General features: G+C 42.9%; 1 protein-coding gene across 1 annotated transcript in view; it reads right to left on the bottom strand.

Annotated features, from left to right (window-relative positions):
- The window catches only part of AKAP10 (A-kinase anchoring protein 10), a 59,532-nt gene extending 48,259 nt beyond the window's left edge, over window positions 1–11,273 (bottom strand). Inside the window, 1 exon segment of the mRNA XM_044005310.1 lies at window positions 11,020–11,273. Coding sequence (XP_043861245.1) covers window positions 11,020–11,107 — 88 coding nt within the window. The 5' untranslated portion in view covers window positions 11,108–11,273.
- Between the last annotated feature and the right edge of the window lie 5,717 nt (window positions 11,274–16,990).

The following is a 16,990-nucleotide window of genomic DNA, read 5'->3' as shown; positions in this document are numbered from 1 at the left end:
AATCCCAAGAGCTGGCAGAGATGTAAGAGGGCATCCAATCTAATCCAACCCATCCTTGAACCAAGAATCCCCCTGACAACATTCTTGACTGTTGTCTAGCAACAGGGAGGATGTAAACTCCAGAGTTAGGCCTTTCCATTATGGGAGAGTCTGGCCATGACATTTTTCCCCTCTATACAATCACTTTTTATACAATCTCTACCTCTATTGGTTGAAGCTTTCATAGAGTCTGCCCCAAACCAGGGAAGAACGATGTAAGTTTAAGTCACTGACTCCAATATTTGACGATCAAGATGGACAGTTCGTTAACATGAATCTGTAATGGACCAAGAGCACAGTCCTATGACTTAACCAGCAATGTTCAGTAGAACAGAAGATAGACAGTGTTTCAGACATCTGAAAATAAAGCCCCATGTTCCATGGGTGGCTAGAAAACAATACAAAGTACACATACCTCATAGCCCTCCCCAGAGCAGAGATAGCTCTGCAAAGGAAAACACCCCCCCTGGGCAGGTGTATGGGTCAATTAGAGCTCAAGGTATTAAACTAGAAGTGGACCTAACTCAAAAATAAGAATTTAGATCCCCCCCTTCCTCCTCCTCATCCCAATCTTCCTCTCTAGCTTCCCCCCAAAGCGCTAAGATTCCTTCCTACATTTTTTTTTCTCTTTGACAATTCCTCAATCTGAAGTTTTGGGGGGTTTTTGATTGTTTTCTCTCACAACCTAGCTAACGTGGGAATGTTTTCCATGACTACTCATGTATAACTTATTTTGAAATGCTTGAGTTCTGTTGGGTGGGGGGTGGGAATGGAGGAGGAAGAGAAGTTGGAACACAATTTTTTAAAAAATTGATGTTAGGGGGCAGCTAGGTGGCGCAGTGGATAAGCACCAGCCCTGGATTCAGGAGTACCTGAGTTCAAATCCAGCCTCAGACACTTGACACTTACTAGCTGTGTGAACCTGGGCAAGTCACTTAACCCCCATTGCCCCGCCAAAAAAAAAAATTGATGTTAAAATTTGTTTTTACATATATTTTGGAAAATTCTATTCAATAAAAAAAAGACCAAAAAAAAAAAAAGATTCCTTCCTACAAAGGAAGAGGTTTCTAACCCCCAGGTTTCCCAGCCAGGGAGTAGCTGCCTGCTACAGTGAACAGGTCAGGTGAGACAAAAATGGTGACCAGCAATATGGTAAGGAGCCGGGCAGGGCTGGGTTCAGAGGATAGATACCTGACTGAGAGCAACAGACTGTTGGGCTGAAGGAGTGATAGTGAGAAAAAGGAAAGGTAAAGAGTCTGGCAATGGGCACTGATACGGCCATTTATGTGGGAACTTAATGTCCAAATGACCAAAGCCAGACAAACTGGTTTGGGTAACTCTAGGTAAAGCACTAACAGAAAGAAGGGAAGACGAGTCTGACTGAGCTCCCTGGAAAACCACCCTGCATCGACCACTTCAATCAGCACCCAAATTCTGAGAACAAACACAAGAGATCTGTGATCACTGATGAGAATCAATGTGCACATTTCCTCCAACAACGCAGGTCATATGATCCATCCATGCCTATCCATGTCCTGCCACAATTTCAACACAGGGAGTGTATCCGAAAAGCGAGACTGAGACCTCTCATGTCCCTCTGACATCACAAGGACTGTCTAAAGACTGGGAGTTCCTAGCAGCCTGTGTCCGCCCTCTGTTTTCTGAAGAACGCAATGGCCACCTTCTATTCTGCCAGGGCTGAAGGCCACTTTATGGTTGTACCTGGCGGTGGGCGGCCGTAACTAAGAACCTACCATCAGCTGGTCGGGCCCTCTGTGTTCAGGAGGCACAACCTGTTTTATGGGCCACACTTGGAGCCTTTTCGGCACAGAAGATCTGGAGCTAGAAGAAACTCAAAGGTCACCTGGTACAGTCTCTGCGAGCAGCTCGGTGGTGCAGTGGCCTGGAGTCAGGGAGACCCGAGCTCAAACCTGGCCTCAGACACCAACTAGTTCTTTGCCCCATGGCAAGTTATTTCACCCTGTTGGCCTCAGTTTCCTCACCTGTAAAATGAACTGGAGAAGGAAATGGCAAACTACTTTTGGCAAGAAAACCCCAAATTAGGTCATGAAGATCAGCCATGACTGAAACAATTGAACAAAAGTCCAACATACTGAGAACTGACCAGTATGCATATTAAATAAATGAAATATACACACAGAAATATTGGCTCCCACCACATGCTAGATGGCATATAAAAAACACACGCCAACTCCCCACAGTAGCACACAAATCTTATATACGATATCTGAAAAGAAAACAATTGTTCTGTCAAAAGTCATCAAAAGTACATACTTATTGATGGCCTGTATGTTTGCTGTTAAGTTAGGCTAAATGAAGAGGCTCAGTCACATTAGCCACAGTGAAAATTTTGGGGGCCTCAACAATTTTCAAAGACCAACAAAATCATAGCGTAACTACAATCTGCATAAATGTAAAGACCACTCACAACAATGAAATTAGATATCCATGAAGTAGTGAAATAGTAAAACATATTTATCTTCATTCCCCAAACTGCAAAGCCAGATAGATGCTATCACACGTTCCCCCGTGGAGGTGTCTAAGGACACACCAAAATAAAGTATAAAATATCATACAGCTCCACTGACATGGCATCGTTAGTTTTAAACTTTTTGAAAAACAATGTGGGAGGCAGCTAGGTAGCGAAGTGGATAAAGCACCAGCCCTGGATTCAGGAGGACCTGAGTTCAAATCCGGCCTCAGACACTTGACACTTACTAGCTGTGTGACCCTGGGCAAGTCACTTAACCCTCATTGCACCACTACCCCCCCCAAAAAAAAGAAAGAAAAAAGAGAAATAATTTTAAATAAAATAAAAATACTTGAAGTCTGGGGAAGAAGGTTGCAGCAAAAAATGTGCCAGAGATCTTAATACCTATGTGCTAGGCACTAGGGAAAACAAAGCCATTACCTGCCCTCAGCAAGTTTATACTCTATTAGGGGAGAGGGAAGAGTAGGCAATATGTACATATATGAGATATACATATTTAAAGGATGAAATATATGTGTGTAGATAAGATTTTTTTCTAAGTATTATATTAATTACTTTTAAGGTTCAAAAGATGAACTATTTAAATATAGGTTAAGTTGGCTAAGGGAATGAATAGCTCAAATCTTTCCATTAATAGTTAGAGTACTTAAAAATAAATCCTGTGATCACAGTTTTGCTATGGCATCTTTCTGAATATTTTAATGAGGGGGAGAGAAGGGAGAAGATGTCAAAGCTTGTTAATGAATCCATTACAGGACTCAGGATCTCAAGACAGGGCAACATGCCCTAAATACAACACCGTCACTCCGGAGAGTGTTAAGAGCCAGAATCCATATGCAGTTACTCTCTCCAAATCACTAAAGTACTTAAAGGCTTTATTTTATAAAGGCTTATATATTTCCCCAACTCCCCCATTCTTACCCATTTTTATAACACCCTCATTACACAGTGCCTGGATACTTACAGTACTCTCCGAGTTTCTCCTCCTCCATTTACTCAACAAATATTGAATATAATCAGTCCTGCTATAATACATTTCCCCAAAAAGTGTATATCTGTTCCAATTTCAAGTTTGCTTCTTTGCAATTTCTTCCTTGCAGATAAATGCCCCAATTCACAGTAACTCCTGAGCTGCCACCCTTCTGAAGCCCACTCAAGCAAATTTCAGGTCTTTGTCAAAGTAAAGTGCCACATTTATTGTATTTATTCTGGGGCAATAGGAGCTGTAATTAGAGAAGGGCTAGTATGAAACTAGACTGACCTCATCTCCTTCCACTAGGCCTGCCCAACTACTTTTGAAGGCTGGGGGAAAGGGGTACCATTTACTGTATTTAAAGATGTATAAAAATGTTAGTTTTTATTAGAATTCTATCTTTTTTTATGTGTTACTGATGAAGTTTTTCAATGTTGTGCCTGTAATTCCACTTTCCCCATAAGCTCTGTGGTTTTTATTTCTCAATGTTTTGGGGGATGTGTGTATGTCAGGTTATAGCTGACCTAACTGTGCCTATCTGTACAAGGCACAATGGCAGACAGAATACTCAGGGAGTCACATGAAAAAGTAAGAAATGTTCTCTATCCTCATGGAGCTGAAAGACCAACTTTGAAACATCTTCTATACCAACACCAGCTATTTTAAGCAGCATTTTTATGACATCATTCTTCTGCCCAAGGAGAGACAAGGGCTTCCTACAGTCTATATAAAGTCCAATCCTAATTCCTGTTCTGACCTTCAGGTCCTTTATCCCAGGTAACAATTCAACCGCAAGCTTTCTTATTCCCTCACATTTCATCTCTCAGTTTCAGCCGAAATAATTGGCTTATCATCTCCAAGGAATGATGAACTGGCTCACAAATATCCATGCCTTTGCCTAGGCCATTCTTCCCCCCAAATCCTTTCTAATCTTAGTCCATTTACAAATTTCATGTTGTCTTGAGAGCCACCTCCAAATTCACACCCCAAGGTGAATTCTGTCTGGTTAATTCCATGGCCTTTTGTCGCTCCAATACCCAGATACTGCCTCAGCACTTTCTAATTCCCTTGTATATTGCAAAATAGCGATTGAGTGACATTTGGTGATCAGCTGACTTGTCCTTAGCCTCTTCCACTTTTTCATGTGTGGAGTCTTCTCTCCACACATCTGAATTATTCTGTATCTCCTCTATAGCATTTACTACAATGCTCACAACATAAGAGACCCTCAAATACTTATTGGTTAGGAGACTAGAGAGACTAGTAGTATAATCTCAATTTATTCACTGCATTCTGTTACAGATAAGCTAAAAGCAGAACATCCTAAACAGGAATTTTAAAAGATGGTAGTTTAATTGGAAGGCTGAAGCCTACTAGGATATGACAGGACGTAATAAATATCCCTCCCTCATCTTTTGGCCAAGATTTACCATCTATTTATCATATCCCAAAAGTTCTAAAAGGGCTAGAACCAAGTACAAAACAGCTGTCATTTGGAGCACTTGGTGGTTAAGCATTGAAAAACAAAACAAAACAAGTCCTCCCCCAAACCCACACTCAGCTAATCACAGAGATGAGCAATAGCATCAGGACTGTAAAAGAGGTGCACCCACATGACTTCCACTAAGGTAGAGATATCAAGTACCCTTTTGGACAAAAATGTACTTAATAATTTTCAAAGTGTTTCTCCATACATCCTCCTATTCTCACAATAACCCTATAAGAAAAGCCAAGGCAGGGATTATCAAACCTAGTTTACCAAACAGGCTCCAAGAGTTTAACCACCATTTAAATAGATATGGTCAGTAAATAGTGGAGCCAGAATGAATAGGCCTGAGCCCCTGACCATCCTTCTCTTTCACACTAACATCACTGCACCTCTCAAGGAGGAGAGAGACTGAACTCCCTTCACCTTATGCTGAAAGACCCACACATGAGGATGTCACCATAGTGGTAGAAAACCAAACTCAAGGTGGAGAAGCTTGAAAGCACTACCATCCACTACCATCCCTCAGACATGAGTGACAGGACAAGTGTATCCCAGAAAAGGATACAATTCCATGCACCACCATTAGCAACCCCTGTTTCTGTGCTGTCTGACTTGCTTTCGGGGGTTAAAAAAATGTTCTGTTTGTTACTGTGGTTTGTTTTTTCAGAGGTTGTTTGCACCCCCTTTCACTGGTTCTTATTCGTGAATCTTGCTTTTATGTGATGGAATTTTTTTTAAAAAGCTACAGTAAACCTTGTTTTAAAAGACATCACCAAACACAAGACCTTGGACAGACCATTCCTGTGCCAAAATGTTAAAAGCTGCCAGAATCCCTGACCAACAGAGGCCCAAAGATGAAAACCCTATCACATGGTTTCCCTCCAGGCTGCTCAGGACTGCTAAGAACCAGCACAGCAGCAGGGTCCAGGAGGACTATCAATTACTATTTCCTCAAGGATTCATTTGTTACAGTGTCCTAAGCACGAATGGACTCTATGCCCCTAGCTGGGTTGTGTTCTTGTGTTAAAGGTGAAGTAAAAGCCAGTATAATTATAACAGCACGGGGCAGCTTATAATACCCTCTTCAGTCAATAAACAGTAATTAAGTGCCTAGATGTACCACTAAGAGCCTTAAAAATTAAAAGTACTAAAACGCACGGCCATACATTGAAAGCGTCCCCAGGTTTAAGTGATTCATGGCATCCAAACAAAATTGACTCCTCTGATTTAAAGTATTACAACATTTGAAAAGATTCAAAGTGTCACAACTCTACTATATTCTTACTTTGCTTTGGCATTTAAGCCACATTTGTCATCACCACTACATTCCTTAGCAACCAGATCAAAGGCTGAAAGACTGCATACTGTGACTAAATGAGCTGTCAAACAATTGGTAGGATTCTTGAATCGAAGAAAAATGTATTTATAGATGTTATAACAAGATTTCAATTGTCATAATATAGCTGTTTCAAGTACACAGGAGGCAAACATTTATGTATCTATTAAAACAGTACAATTACAAACAAACCTTAGAAAGCAACTTCAGTGTATCTCTTTAAATGAATGAACTTACTCAAAGATCTACTTCCAGTACAATTTCTGAATCAGCAATGATGCAGACAAATTCAAAAATGCAGTTTCAACTCTGGCCAATATTCAATCAAACCATTTCCTGGATTTAGTTGGGCAAAACAATGCCTCGAAACAGACAGACTGTTTTTTAGCCTCCTTGTGTGTATACTACTCACAGGACAGAAAATAAAGTTCATGTATAATGTTTCCTTTATACAGTACCTTGCTTCCATCTTATCTGGTGACTCAACATAAGATAGAATTCATTCTTCTTAGTTACATAAATTACATTAACTCTATGTTTCAAGAACCTCTTTGAAGACACACTAAAAATCTCAGATGCAGGTAGAATAGAAAATTTTCAAAAAAAGTTTTCCATTACTTGGTCCCTTTGCCTTCTCCCAACAACAACAAAAAGTAAAATGTATCCAGTGCAATCATCTTTGAATTCAAAATACTACAAGCAGGTCATTCATGAACTGCTGGCCTGGGAAACCTTCCAAAAGCTGTCAATAAAACAAGACCAGTCCTTAGAATGAAATCTTTACACTGCAAAGCAAGAAAGCATATTTTAAATCTTTAATGACTGCTAACAGGTATCCATCCAGGCCTCCACATTTATACAAATGCCTAACACAAGACTGTCTGAAATACCAGTTTGTCAGCTATTTCCAACAAGAAGCAAAAATGGAAAAAGACAATTAGAATGAGCAACTCAGCTTTTTATACTTAGACAATGCTTTGCATTGCTTTGGGAGAGAAACATTTGGTTTTAAATAAGGCTATATATAGCCTGGCAGGGCAATTTCCTAAGCCAGATCCCCTTTAAACTTAAAAATTTCGTTTGTAAACTAAAACAAAGACCATTTAGGATACAAAGGCCTTCCTTTCAAAGACAAGATGAGAATATCACCTCAGAAAAGGGTGGAAGGGTAAAAAGAGTAATGTATAAAGAAATTGGAACCATTCAGTTATTTTCTAGGTGGAAACAAAAAAAGATACTCCCTTCCCTTTGGTTTTGTTATCACAGAAATATTAGTAAGAGTAGACTACAACCATTTGGTCTATAATATTTTAAGTGATAGTGTTTTGCCAATTCCTTCTAAAGCTTGGTTCCCTGATTCCATTTGTTCCTAATACCACTAAGAAAAGAGTTAAACTTTTCTAGGGAAAGTTTTTGATTAAAAGAGAAATATTAACACTGCTCATGTTGCCATCACTTACTTTTTGTTTTTGAGGGGCAATTGGGGTTAAGTGACTTGCCCAGGGTCACACAGCTAGTAAGTATTGTCTGAGGCTGGATTTGAACTCAGGTACTCCTGAATCCAGGGCCAGTGCTCTATCCACTTCGCCATCTAGCTGCCCCATCACTTACATTTAACTGTAACTAGCACCTCAAATAAAAACTCTGTAGATTCACAATCCTTTGACCCAGAAATCCCAACACTAGGGATATGATTCTAGAGATAATATTAAAAGGTAAAGAAGACCTATTTGCACAAAAATATTCATAGCATCTTTATAACACCGAAAACTAAAAATGACCTAACTCATCTTGGAATGGTCAAATAACTTGTAGTATGATATAATTGTAAGAGTACTATTACAAAGTAAAAAACTGACAACTAAGAAATGTAGAAAGACTTGCATCCAAGTGAAGTGATAATAGCAGAATTAGAACACACATACCATTATTAAAACCACATTAAGGCCATATCCTAAAAATAACAAAATGTTATAAGTAGATAGATGGAGAGAGACTGAAAGACAATGCAAATAAATTAATTTTGTAAAAAGAAAAAAAATACTGCCTTAAGTCCAAGAATATACTAGCTTCATCATAAGCAAAAAGCAAAAAGATTGTTGAAGTCAATTGTAATTGAAGAAATTGTAAACCCATTTTGACTCCATCATAATTCTATACAATAATAGAACACAAAAGAGATCTCAGTAATTGCATCTTTTCACTTGTGAACAAAAGGCCTGGCTATTTTTTTATGACATAAAGCAAGGTTGGGGGGGGGGCGGGGATCAACTCCACAGAACTTTCCTCTTTGATCACATCTTGTCATCTTTACTTCAGTTATGAAGAATTAATATGTTTAAGTAGGCTGACTTCTCAAAATATACATTTAATATGTCGTGCCTGGATAAAGCACTGGCCCTGGATTCAGGAGGACCTGAGTTCAAATCCAGTCCCAGACATTTAACACTTACTAGCTGTGTGACTCTGGGCAAGTCACTTAACCCTCACTGCCCCACCAAAAAAAAAAAAAGAAAAGAAAAAAATATGGCGTGCCTAAAAAGGCATTAAACAATAAAATTTGTTGACATCTGAAGTAGAAAGATGACTAAATTAAAATTCTAATCTGGATTCTAATTTCTGATCTGCCACTGTGCAAGTCTGGTACCTCAATTTTCACAGCTATTAAATGTGGATGAGGCCACCTTGGCCACCTTCCTCACAGGGTAGCTGCAAGGATCAAAGGAAATATGTGAAAGCATTTTGTAAAAGGATACAACCCTATACAGATATAAGGCATTGGGGCAGATGCTAATAAAGGAAGCAAGATCAATTTGCAGACTGCAAACTTTTGGTAAAAAGGATATTTCCACTAATAAGAAAGTGAGACTATAGCATACCACTCAGCACATAAGTCACCAAAGTTGTATCTTGGTTTTAATACTACTATGTTTACTTAGTCATGTCTCCAACAAAGCACCTATGCTAGGTGCTAGTGATATAGGAAAATGAAACAGAACAAAAACCGAATAGCCCACACACACAGCAGAGCTTACATTCTACTAAGGATGTAGTGAGAAACATGAATATTTGAAGAAAGAGAGAAACTAACTATAGGCGTAGCCAATGGTTTAGAATCAGAGGCAGCAAACGAACTATGTCTGGAAGGGTGCTGGAGACTCTGAGAAGCAGAAATAAGAAGGGAGTGCAATGGGGGATAACAGTGTTAAAACAGGAGGTAGGAGAGGCCATTTGGCCGGAACATAGCTTGAGAAGGGGGTCATGTAAAGTAGCCCTGGAAAAGGAAGCTGGGGCCAGTTGGTGGAGGGCTACTGTAAATGCCAAGCTAATGAATTTGTGTTTTCTCCCTGAGGTAACAGGAAACCGCTGGAGGTTCTCAAACAGGGGAGTTAAGTGGCCAGACCCCGGTCTTTAGGAAGATTATTTCAGCAGCTGTGTAGAGCATGGATTGGAGGAGAGAAAACAGGAAGTCAGAGTCCAATTCAGAGCCTGTTGCAACAGTTCAGGTGAGAGATAAAGAGGGTCTTAAGCAAGGTGATGGCTCTAGAGACAAGGGCCAGAAGGAACAAAGCTATGGTGATAGAACTGATAAGACTTTGCAACTGATTGGATGCGGAAGATGTCAAAGAGATTGGGTTCGGTGAACATTTTCTTAAATGGGTGACCATGCTTCCTTGTTACATTTAAACCCGTCGGTGGTGGGATCATCTGCAAGAGCTCTCCGTAAAATACTGGCACTACCCCCTCACAGGGCTGGAGGGAAGAGGGGCATAAACGCGTCTTCCTCACCACTGCTCTACCAGCAGAACGCTGTCACGCACCCCACCAGACCAACACTATCAAAACGCTTCAAATTCCTTTACGAGACCTGGTGGAATCCTTTATTTCGGTGCAAAGACAACAAGGGCAGATAGAAAAAGTCCTACCGGGGGGCTGGTGGGTCTCCGGCAGTTCACTTTAGTAGTTCTGTATTTTTCACTGACCCGCGTAAGGGGGGAATGCGGTCGGGTGGGGAGTAGGAAAGATATTCATAGGGATGGGGACGGAGGCTGGGATTTCATTGGAGGCGGGAGGAGGAGCCGTGCCCCGGGCGCAGCGGGGCAGCATCTTCTGCCGGGCGGGCAGGAAGCCCGGGTCTTCCCGGGTGTCGTGCCTCCTCCAAAACAATTTACAGCCAAGTTTCGCACACAGAAGCTCCAAAAAGAAAGGCCGGGCTTCCCCGGGCGGCGGCGGCGGCGGACGCCGTCCGGAGGAGGTGCGTCTTCTTCCCAGCCGGAGCCGAGATCCAGAAGCTCCTACTGTGTGCCGGGCACCGCCGAAGGTCACTCGGGGTCTCCCCAGCGCGCACCCCCGGACAAACGCCACGGGCTCGGGGACCAGGCGCCAAGCGCCCCGGGGCGACCTTGGGCGGGCGGCCTGCCCTCGGTCTCCTGCCCGGGAGACCCAAGGGCCGCCGCTGCCCGCGCTCCTATTCCGGGAGCCCTCCAAGTTGTAGGGGCCCAGGAGGCTCCCAGGGTCAAGTGCAAAGCCGGGGTCAGCCCGGAGGGGAGCCCGCGCCCGCTCCCGAGCTCGGCCCGGTCCGGCGCAGAACCGCGCGGGAGTCCGGCCCCGCTCCCGGAGCCCGGAGCCCGGAGCCCGGCCCCGCTCCCCGCCCCGGCCCCGTCGCCTACCTTTCCGCCGGAAGAAGGCCATGGCGGGGCCCGGGTCGGGGCGGAGGGCGCGGGGGGACTCGCGCGGGGCAGCCCCGGCTCCCCTCATTCAGTGACCGGTCCCCCCGCCGGAGCGAGCGCCGGCGGCTCCCGCAGCGGCCTGCCCAACTAACCCGAGAGAGGCTCCGTCCTCCCGGCGCCGCCGGCACCGCCGGCGCCTCTCACTGCCCGGGCGGCCGCCACAGCCGCCACCGCAGCCGCCATGTTGTCAACAAGCCGCCCACCCCGGAGTTCCGGCCCCTTCCCGACGCGGGGCATCACGGGAGGCTGCCGCTTCCCCCTCCCCCCCCACCTCCTCACCCCGCCAGGGCTCCGCCCCCTCGGCCTCCGCATCCTTCTCTGCACACGTGACTCGCTGTGGGGGCCGCAGGCGCACTGGGTCAAGGGCGGGGCGTTTCCTCCTCCCCCTCCCTCTCCCGCCCCCTGGGCGGGGCCCTTCTGCTTTGACCTGGTTCTTGCAAACAGAGGCTCTCTTGTGGTAAGCATTTCTCTAATGTCAGGGATTATTCACAGTGCTTTTAAAAAATATTTTGACAACTGTATTGGAAGATAATAGGTCCCCTTTGTAATCCTATGCATTTTGTGTAACGCATTTAAAAACATTCCGCTAATTGCCCCAGGCGTCCAGGACGCCCTCAAAAATCAAGAACCCCTGGTTTACGTGCTGCCTCAACCCTCTGGAACTTCGCGTCTAAAACTACCAAAGAGGCCCAGTGTAGCTAATTAATTAATAGTTAACTATCGTTAATAAAATCCTGAAAAGCAGAAGTCACTAGCTCACAGGTGGGGCGACATGGTTGATGCAAAAGGCATCCTACTGTGTACCAGGCATTGGTACCCAGGTCAAGGATGCAGGTCCCAGGGACCCCGAATCACTCCATTGTTGGTGGAGCTTGAGAACAGAATTATACTAAAAAGAATCCAGTGAATTTCAGGTCCCTTTGATCGAGTGATAGACATTCCCCAATCAATAAACATTTATTAAGTGCCTACTATGTGTCAGACTGGGAAAACGAGTGACAATCCCTGCCCTCAAGGAGCTTACCATCTCGTCCAATGGGGAAAAGACAACACAGTTGAAAAGGGGAGGAGGAGAAGAATGTACTAGGTGGTAAAGAAGTTATAGAAGTCCCTAAAAAGTACTTCGAGGTGAAAAATGAGATGTCTGTTTTCTCCTTAAAAGGATGTTTGTAGGGGGCAGCTAGATAGCACAGTGGATAGAGCACTGGCCCTGGATTCAGGAGTACCTGAGTTCAAATCTGGCTTCAGACACTTGACACTTACTAGCTGTGTGACCTTGGGCAAGTCACTTAACCCCCATTGCCCCGCCAAAAAAAAAAAAAAAAAAGGATGTTTGCACAGCCCTAGAGTCAGGAAGACATGAGTTCAAATCCAGCCTCAGACACTTACTAGGTATGTGACCCTGAACAAGTCCCTTAATCCTGATCGCCAGAAATAAAGGAAGGAAGGTAGAGAGGGAGGGAGGTTTGAAGTTCATGACCCCATCCTTCAATCAGTGATGAGGTGAAGTACTGAGTAAGCTTGATGAGATCTTGCAGGATGATGGGGTGATCCCAACATTGAGGTTCCAGGGGCATGATGGAGTAGTGCAGCCAAGTGAGAAATGAGATCAAAGTCACAGGGAACGTCTTAGCTGTACAAAACTATAGGTTGTCCCAAAAGTCTTAATGTGGAAACTGCACTATCGTTATATCATTATTTTTTAAAATGACTATTATAGAAATCTTCTGTTTTTGCATCACCTACATTTCCAAATATATTCCTATCCTCTAACTGTCCCAGAGGCCTTATAAGGCTTTTTTTTTTTTTTTAGTGAGGCAACTGGGGCCAAGTGACTTGCCCAGGGTCACACAGCTAGTAAGTGTTAAGTGTCTGAGGTCGGATCTGAACCCAGGTACTCCTGACTCCAGGGCTAGCGCTCTATCCACTGCTCCACCTAACTGCCCCTATAAGGCTTTTTTTTTTTTTTTAGTGAGGCAACTGGGGCCAAGTGACTTGCCCAGGGTCACACAGCTAGTAAGTGTTAAGTGTCTGAGGTCGGATCTGAACCCAGGTACTCCTGACTCCAGGGCTAGCGCTCTATCCACTGCTCCACCTAACTGCCCCTATAAGGCTTTTTTTTTTTAAAGGAAGAAGAAAACAATTCAGCAAAATGAAGCAACATATAGAAAAAGTTTGATATACGATGCGGTGTTTTATACTCAACCCACTCCACCATCTCTTTCTTGTCTCTTCTTTGGAGTCAAGGTTGGTGGTTCTGATATTACAACAAGATGACCTCGGCCAAAAGCACAGTCTGGCACCTGGAGTGAGTCAGTAAATATAGTGGGTTAAGTTTGCAGTCATTCAACTATCTTCCAAATGAGCTTACATGGTCATTGACTGACTGTTGACTGACTGACCAACTTCCCCAGGATCTGGGGCCTCTATTCTGGAACACTTGGTATATAAATCCAGGTATCAGGGTGGGTGTGGAGGATGTTGCTGTAGGTAGGGAGGAGGAGCTCAGCATCTCTAACAGCTGGTGAAATAGCCTGGCTGGACAGCTGCATGGAGTATGGACCTGAAGCATAAAGTCTTGCTGTTTTCCTGGTTGAACTTAGTTTACTATAAAAGGGGAGGGGGAGGGTAGAGAAGAGAGATGGGACAGAGAGAGAGGAAGGGAAAGAGGGAGAGCAAGAAAGACAAAGAGGAAGAGGGAGAGACAGAAAGAAAGAAAAAGAGAGGGAAAGAAAGGAGAGAGACAGAAAGAGAAAGGAGACACAGAGAAAGATAGGTGGGAGAGACATAAAGAGAGAAAGGGAGGGAGGGAAGGAAGGAGAGAGGGATTCAGAGAGAGAGGAGGGGAAAGAGGGATACAGAAAGAGGAGAGAGATGAGAGGGAGAGAGATAGAAGGGGGAGGGAAGAGGAAGAGAGATGGGAGAGAGAGCTACAGAGGAGGAGGAAGAGAAAGAGAAAGGGAGGGAGAGTGGGGACTATGAGAAAGAGAAGAGACAAAGATAGAGAAGGGGGAAAGGGGAAGAGGGAAAGAAGGGGAGGTATACAGAGATTGAAATGGGTAGAGTTCCTATCTTCCCCATCTCTCATTTATTTAAAATTTCTCTTTCCAAACCATTTTGACTTACATTTTTGTAATGAGAGTGAAACAAAAGCAAAATTTGGTAAAGAGATAAAACAAAGATACAAAGTTCAATTTGTTGTTTTTTAATTTGCTTCAATGTAACTGACACAGGTGGGGGAGATTGTGGGAGTCCTTAAGCATTCCTCAATAAAGAATTACACCCTCACACACAGTCCAATTAGAATTAAAGTGGTCTTTTATTTGGCAATAGAGAAAGTGACCAAGTGGGAAGTGAAAGACTTCATCCCTGGGGAGGAGGGCTTTGAAACCTCCTCCTCCCAGAACAGAGGGAAGGCAAAAACTTTTATAGAGGATAGATGTCATATCCACTTGAAAACTGGAAGGTTCCCTTTCGGGGTGGGGTGGGAAAAGCTTGGATGCTTGTCATATTTCTGAGAGTCAAAGGGGATTTTTTGTGTGAGTGTGTGAAGCAATTGGGGTTAAGTGACTTGCCCAGGGTCACACAACTAGTGTCAAGGGTCTGAGGTTGGATTTGAACTCAGGTCCTCCTGAATCCAGGGCCAGTGCTCTATCCACTGCGCCACCTAGCTGCCCCTAAGGGGATTTTTTGAAATGATGGTCCTGACCTTTGGGGTTATTTCTGTCTCCTAGCTCAGTAAATTAGCCATGCCTAATTTACTTTCTTGCTATAGAATTTTATCTCCTCTTACTTCTTAGGTGTGTCTGTCCTGATATCTAGTTGGTCAGTCTCTTGATTCCTCTATGTCTGTCCTGTTATCTGGTCATCTTTGGTTTTGCTTCTCACAGGAGAAACTTCTTCTGATTTATCCTAAGCCCCATGTTATCTCCCCCTTCTTTATATCTAAGGGAAAAGGGGGAGAAGATTCTTCTTCTGTAACTGCTTCAAGCTGAAAAGGGTCACAGAAATCACGGGGGGGTGGGGGGGGGAGGAGGGGTCTGGTCCAGAGGATAAAGAGATGTATAGACAAGCCTTGAGCCTAGGCAAAACAAACTTTAACAAGAGGCTAAAAAGACAAGGAGCAAAAATCAAAAGGACAAGAATGAATATTACTATAATGAGAAAAGGGGTCCAACAAGAGAAAAGCCAGGAACCCACATTAGGGATGAAGAGCTGTTCATCAGTGTCCATCATCATAAAAAAATCCCACTGTGCATTGCCCATAGTATTTGCAGGGGCTTCAGGGCACCTCTTCAGTGGAATTACTTCCCTGGTTCCAGATTACTTCATTTTGGAAGTCCAAATCTAAATATCCCTTGATTTATTTAATTCAATTAATCAATGCCCTCCTCAGAAGAAGCAGAGATAGATAAGGATCTAATCCTCACATAAAACTTAGGTTACAGAATACTTTTATAGAAAAATGATCACAAATGAACCTACATAAAAGTTACCAAGTTAACTTCAATTGTAGTAAAGTACTTAAAGTGACACTTAAGTAATTAATTTCAAAAGAGTGCATGTCAAATATTTGTCCATAATAAATCATGTTTATACTATAGGACATACTCTACAGACAGGTGTTATTTTCACATTACATAATAAACTAAAATAAAGATCTTTCCATTGGTATAACAAAGCATTATATAAGTTATCCTCTTCTAAGAAAACTGGTTGCCTTAAAAGTCTCTTTTTTCTTTTTTTGCTGGGCAATTGGGGTTAAATGACTTGCCCAGGGTCACATAGCTAGTAAGTGTTAAGTGTCTGAGGCCGGATTTTAACTCAGGTACTCCTGGATCCAGGGCCGGTGCTCTATCCACTGCACCATCTAGCTGCCCCAAAAGTCTCTTTTAAGATGTTTCTGATTCAGTTTTAAAATGTATAACTAATAACAGTCGGATGACAAAGCCAGATGTTTATACACTTTAGTTGTTTATAATATAAAAAGAACTAGAATTTTTAGGTTAAATAGTTTAAACCTTATACCTTCATCTCACTATAATAGCCCAGTTGCAGTACTCAGGGATGAAGAGTCAATATTGTGATCATGCTGATCACATGATAAGATTATAGGAATTTGCCATAAAAGAAGAGGGACAAAGCTCTCGGGGGACAATGCTTCCCTAAACTTCATGTCCACTCCAGGCAGAAGTTGAATAGATAGCCAATTGCAGTGGGCCAGACTTAAAATCAGCCAGGTGGGATAGTTTTCATTCCATGTGTCATATTGGGGAAACTGAGTCAGGAAAATCCTACCTCAGCCTTTTGTCAAAAGTCATTCTCCCAGTCTTTCCCATGACAATTCCATCACCTGAAATTCATATTTGAGAAACCCCTTAGGGTTGTTGCCACCATGGCTGATTGGCTCAGTAGAATTCCTTAATGATCATACCTGGAGTCAGACTCAGAATAACAGTTAACAGTCCCATAATGTCTCTAAATTGCAGGTGCCAATAATCAGTATTGCAACTGAATTCACTTCTCAAAGATCACATATCCTGGATAGCAAGCATTAACGATACTTGCACTTATGTTAAGCAGATGTTTTTCATCCCCAAGTTAGTATTATACAAATGAATTTTGATTTAAGATGTTTAATAACAAACAATAAAAGAGTTGGGGTAAGTGTAAATAATCCAAAATTGAATATAGAGAACACATTAGAAAATGTTTCACACAATAATATATAGTAAAACAGGTTCAGTTATTAACCATGTGGGCATAAACATAGGACACTGCCCATAGAATTCCTTAAAAGAATGGGAACATCTTTAAGGTGACTCAACTAGTTTTGTAACGATTGGAATGACGCCACCTGCTGGATACTTACTGTAGCAGAGTTCTGCCCATGAAGCAAAGGTCTTTGAGG

This window comes from Dromiciops gliroides, chromosome 4, assembly GCF_019393635.1.
Source record: "Dromiciops gliroides isolate mDroGli1 chromosome 4, mDroGli1.pri, whole genome shotgun sequence".
Lineage (NCBI taxonomy): Eukaryota > Metazoa > Chordata > Mammalia > Microbiotheria > Microbiotheriidae > Dromiciops > Dromiciops gliroides.
Note: the sequence above shows the minus strand (reverse complement) of the source record. Positions and strands in the feature narration are given on the sequence as shown.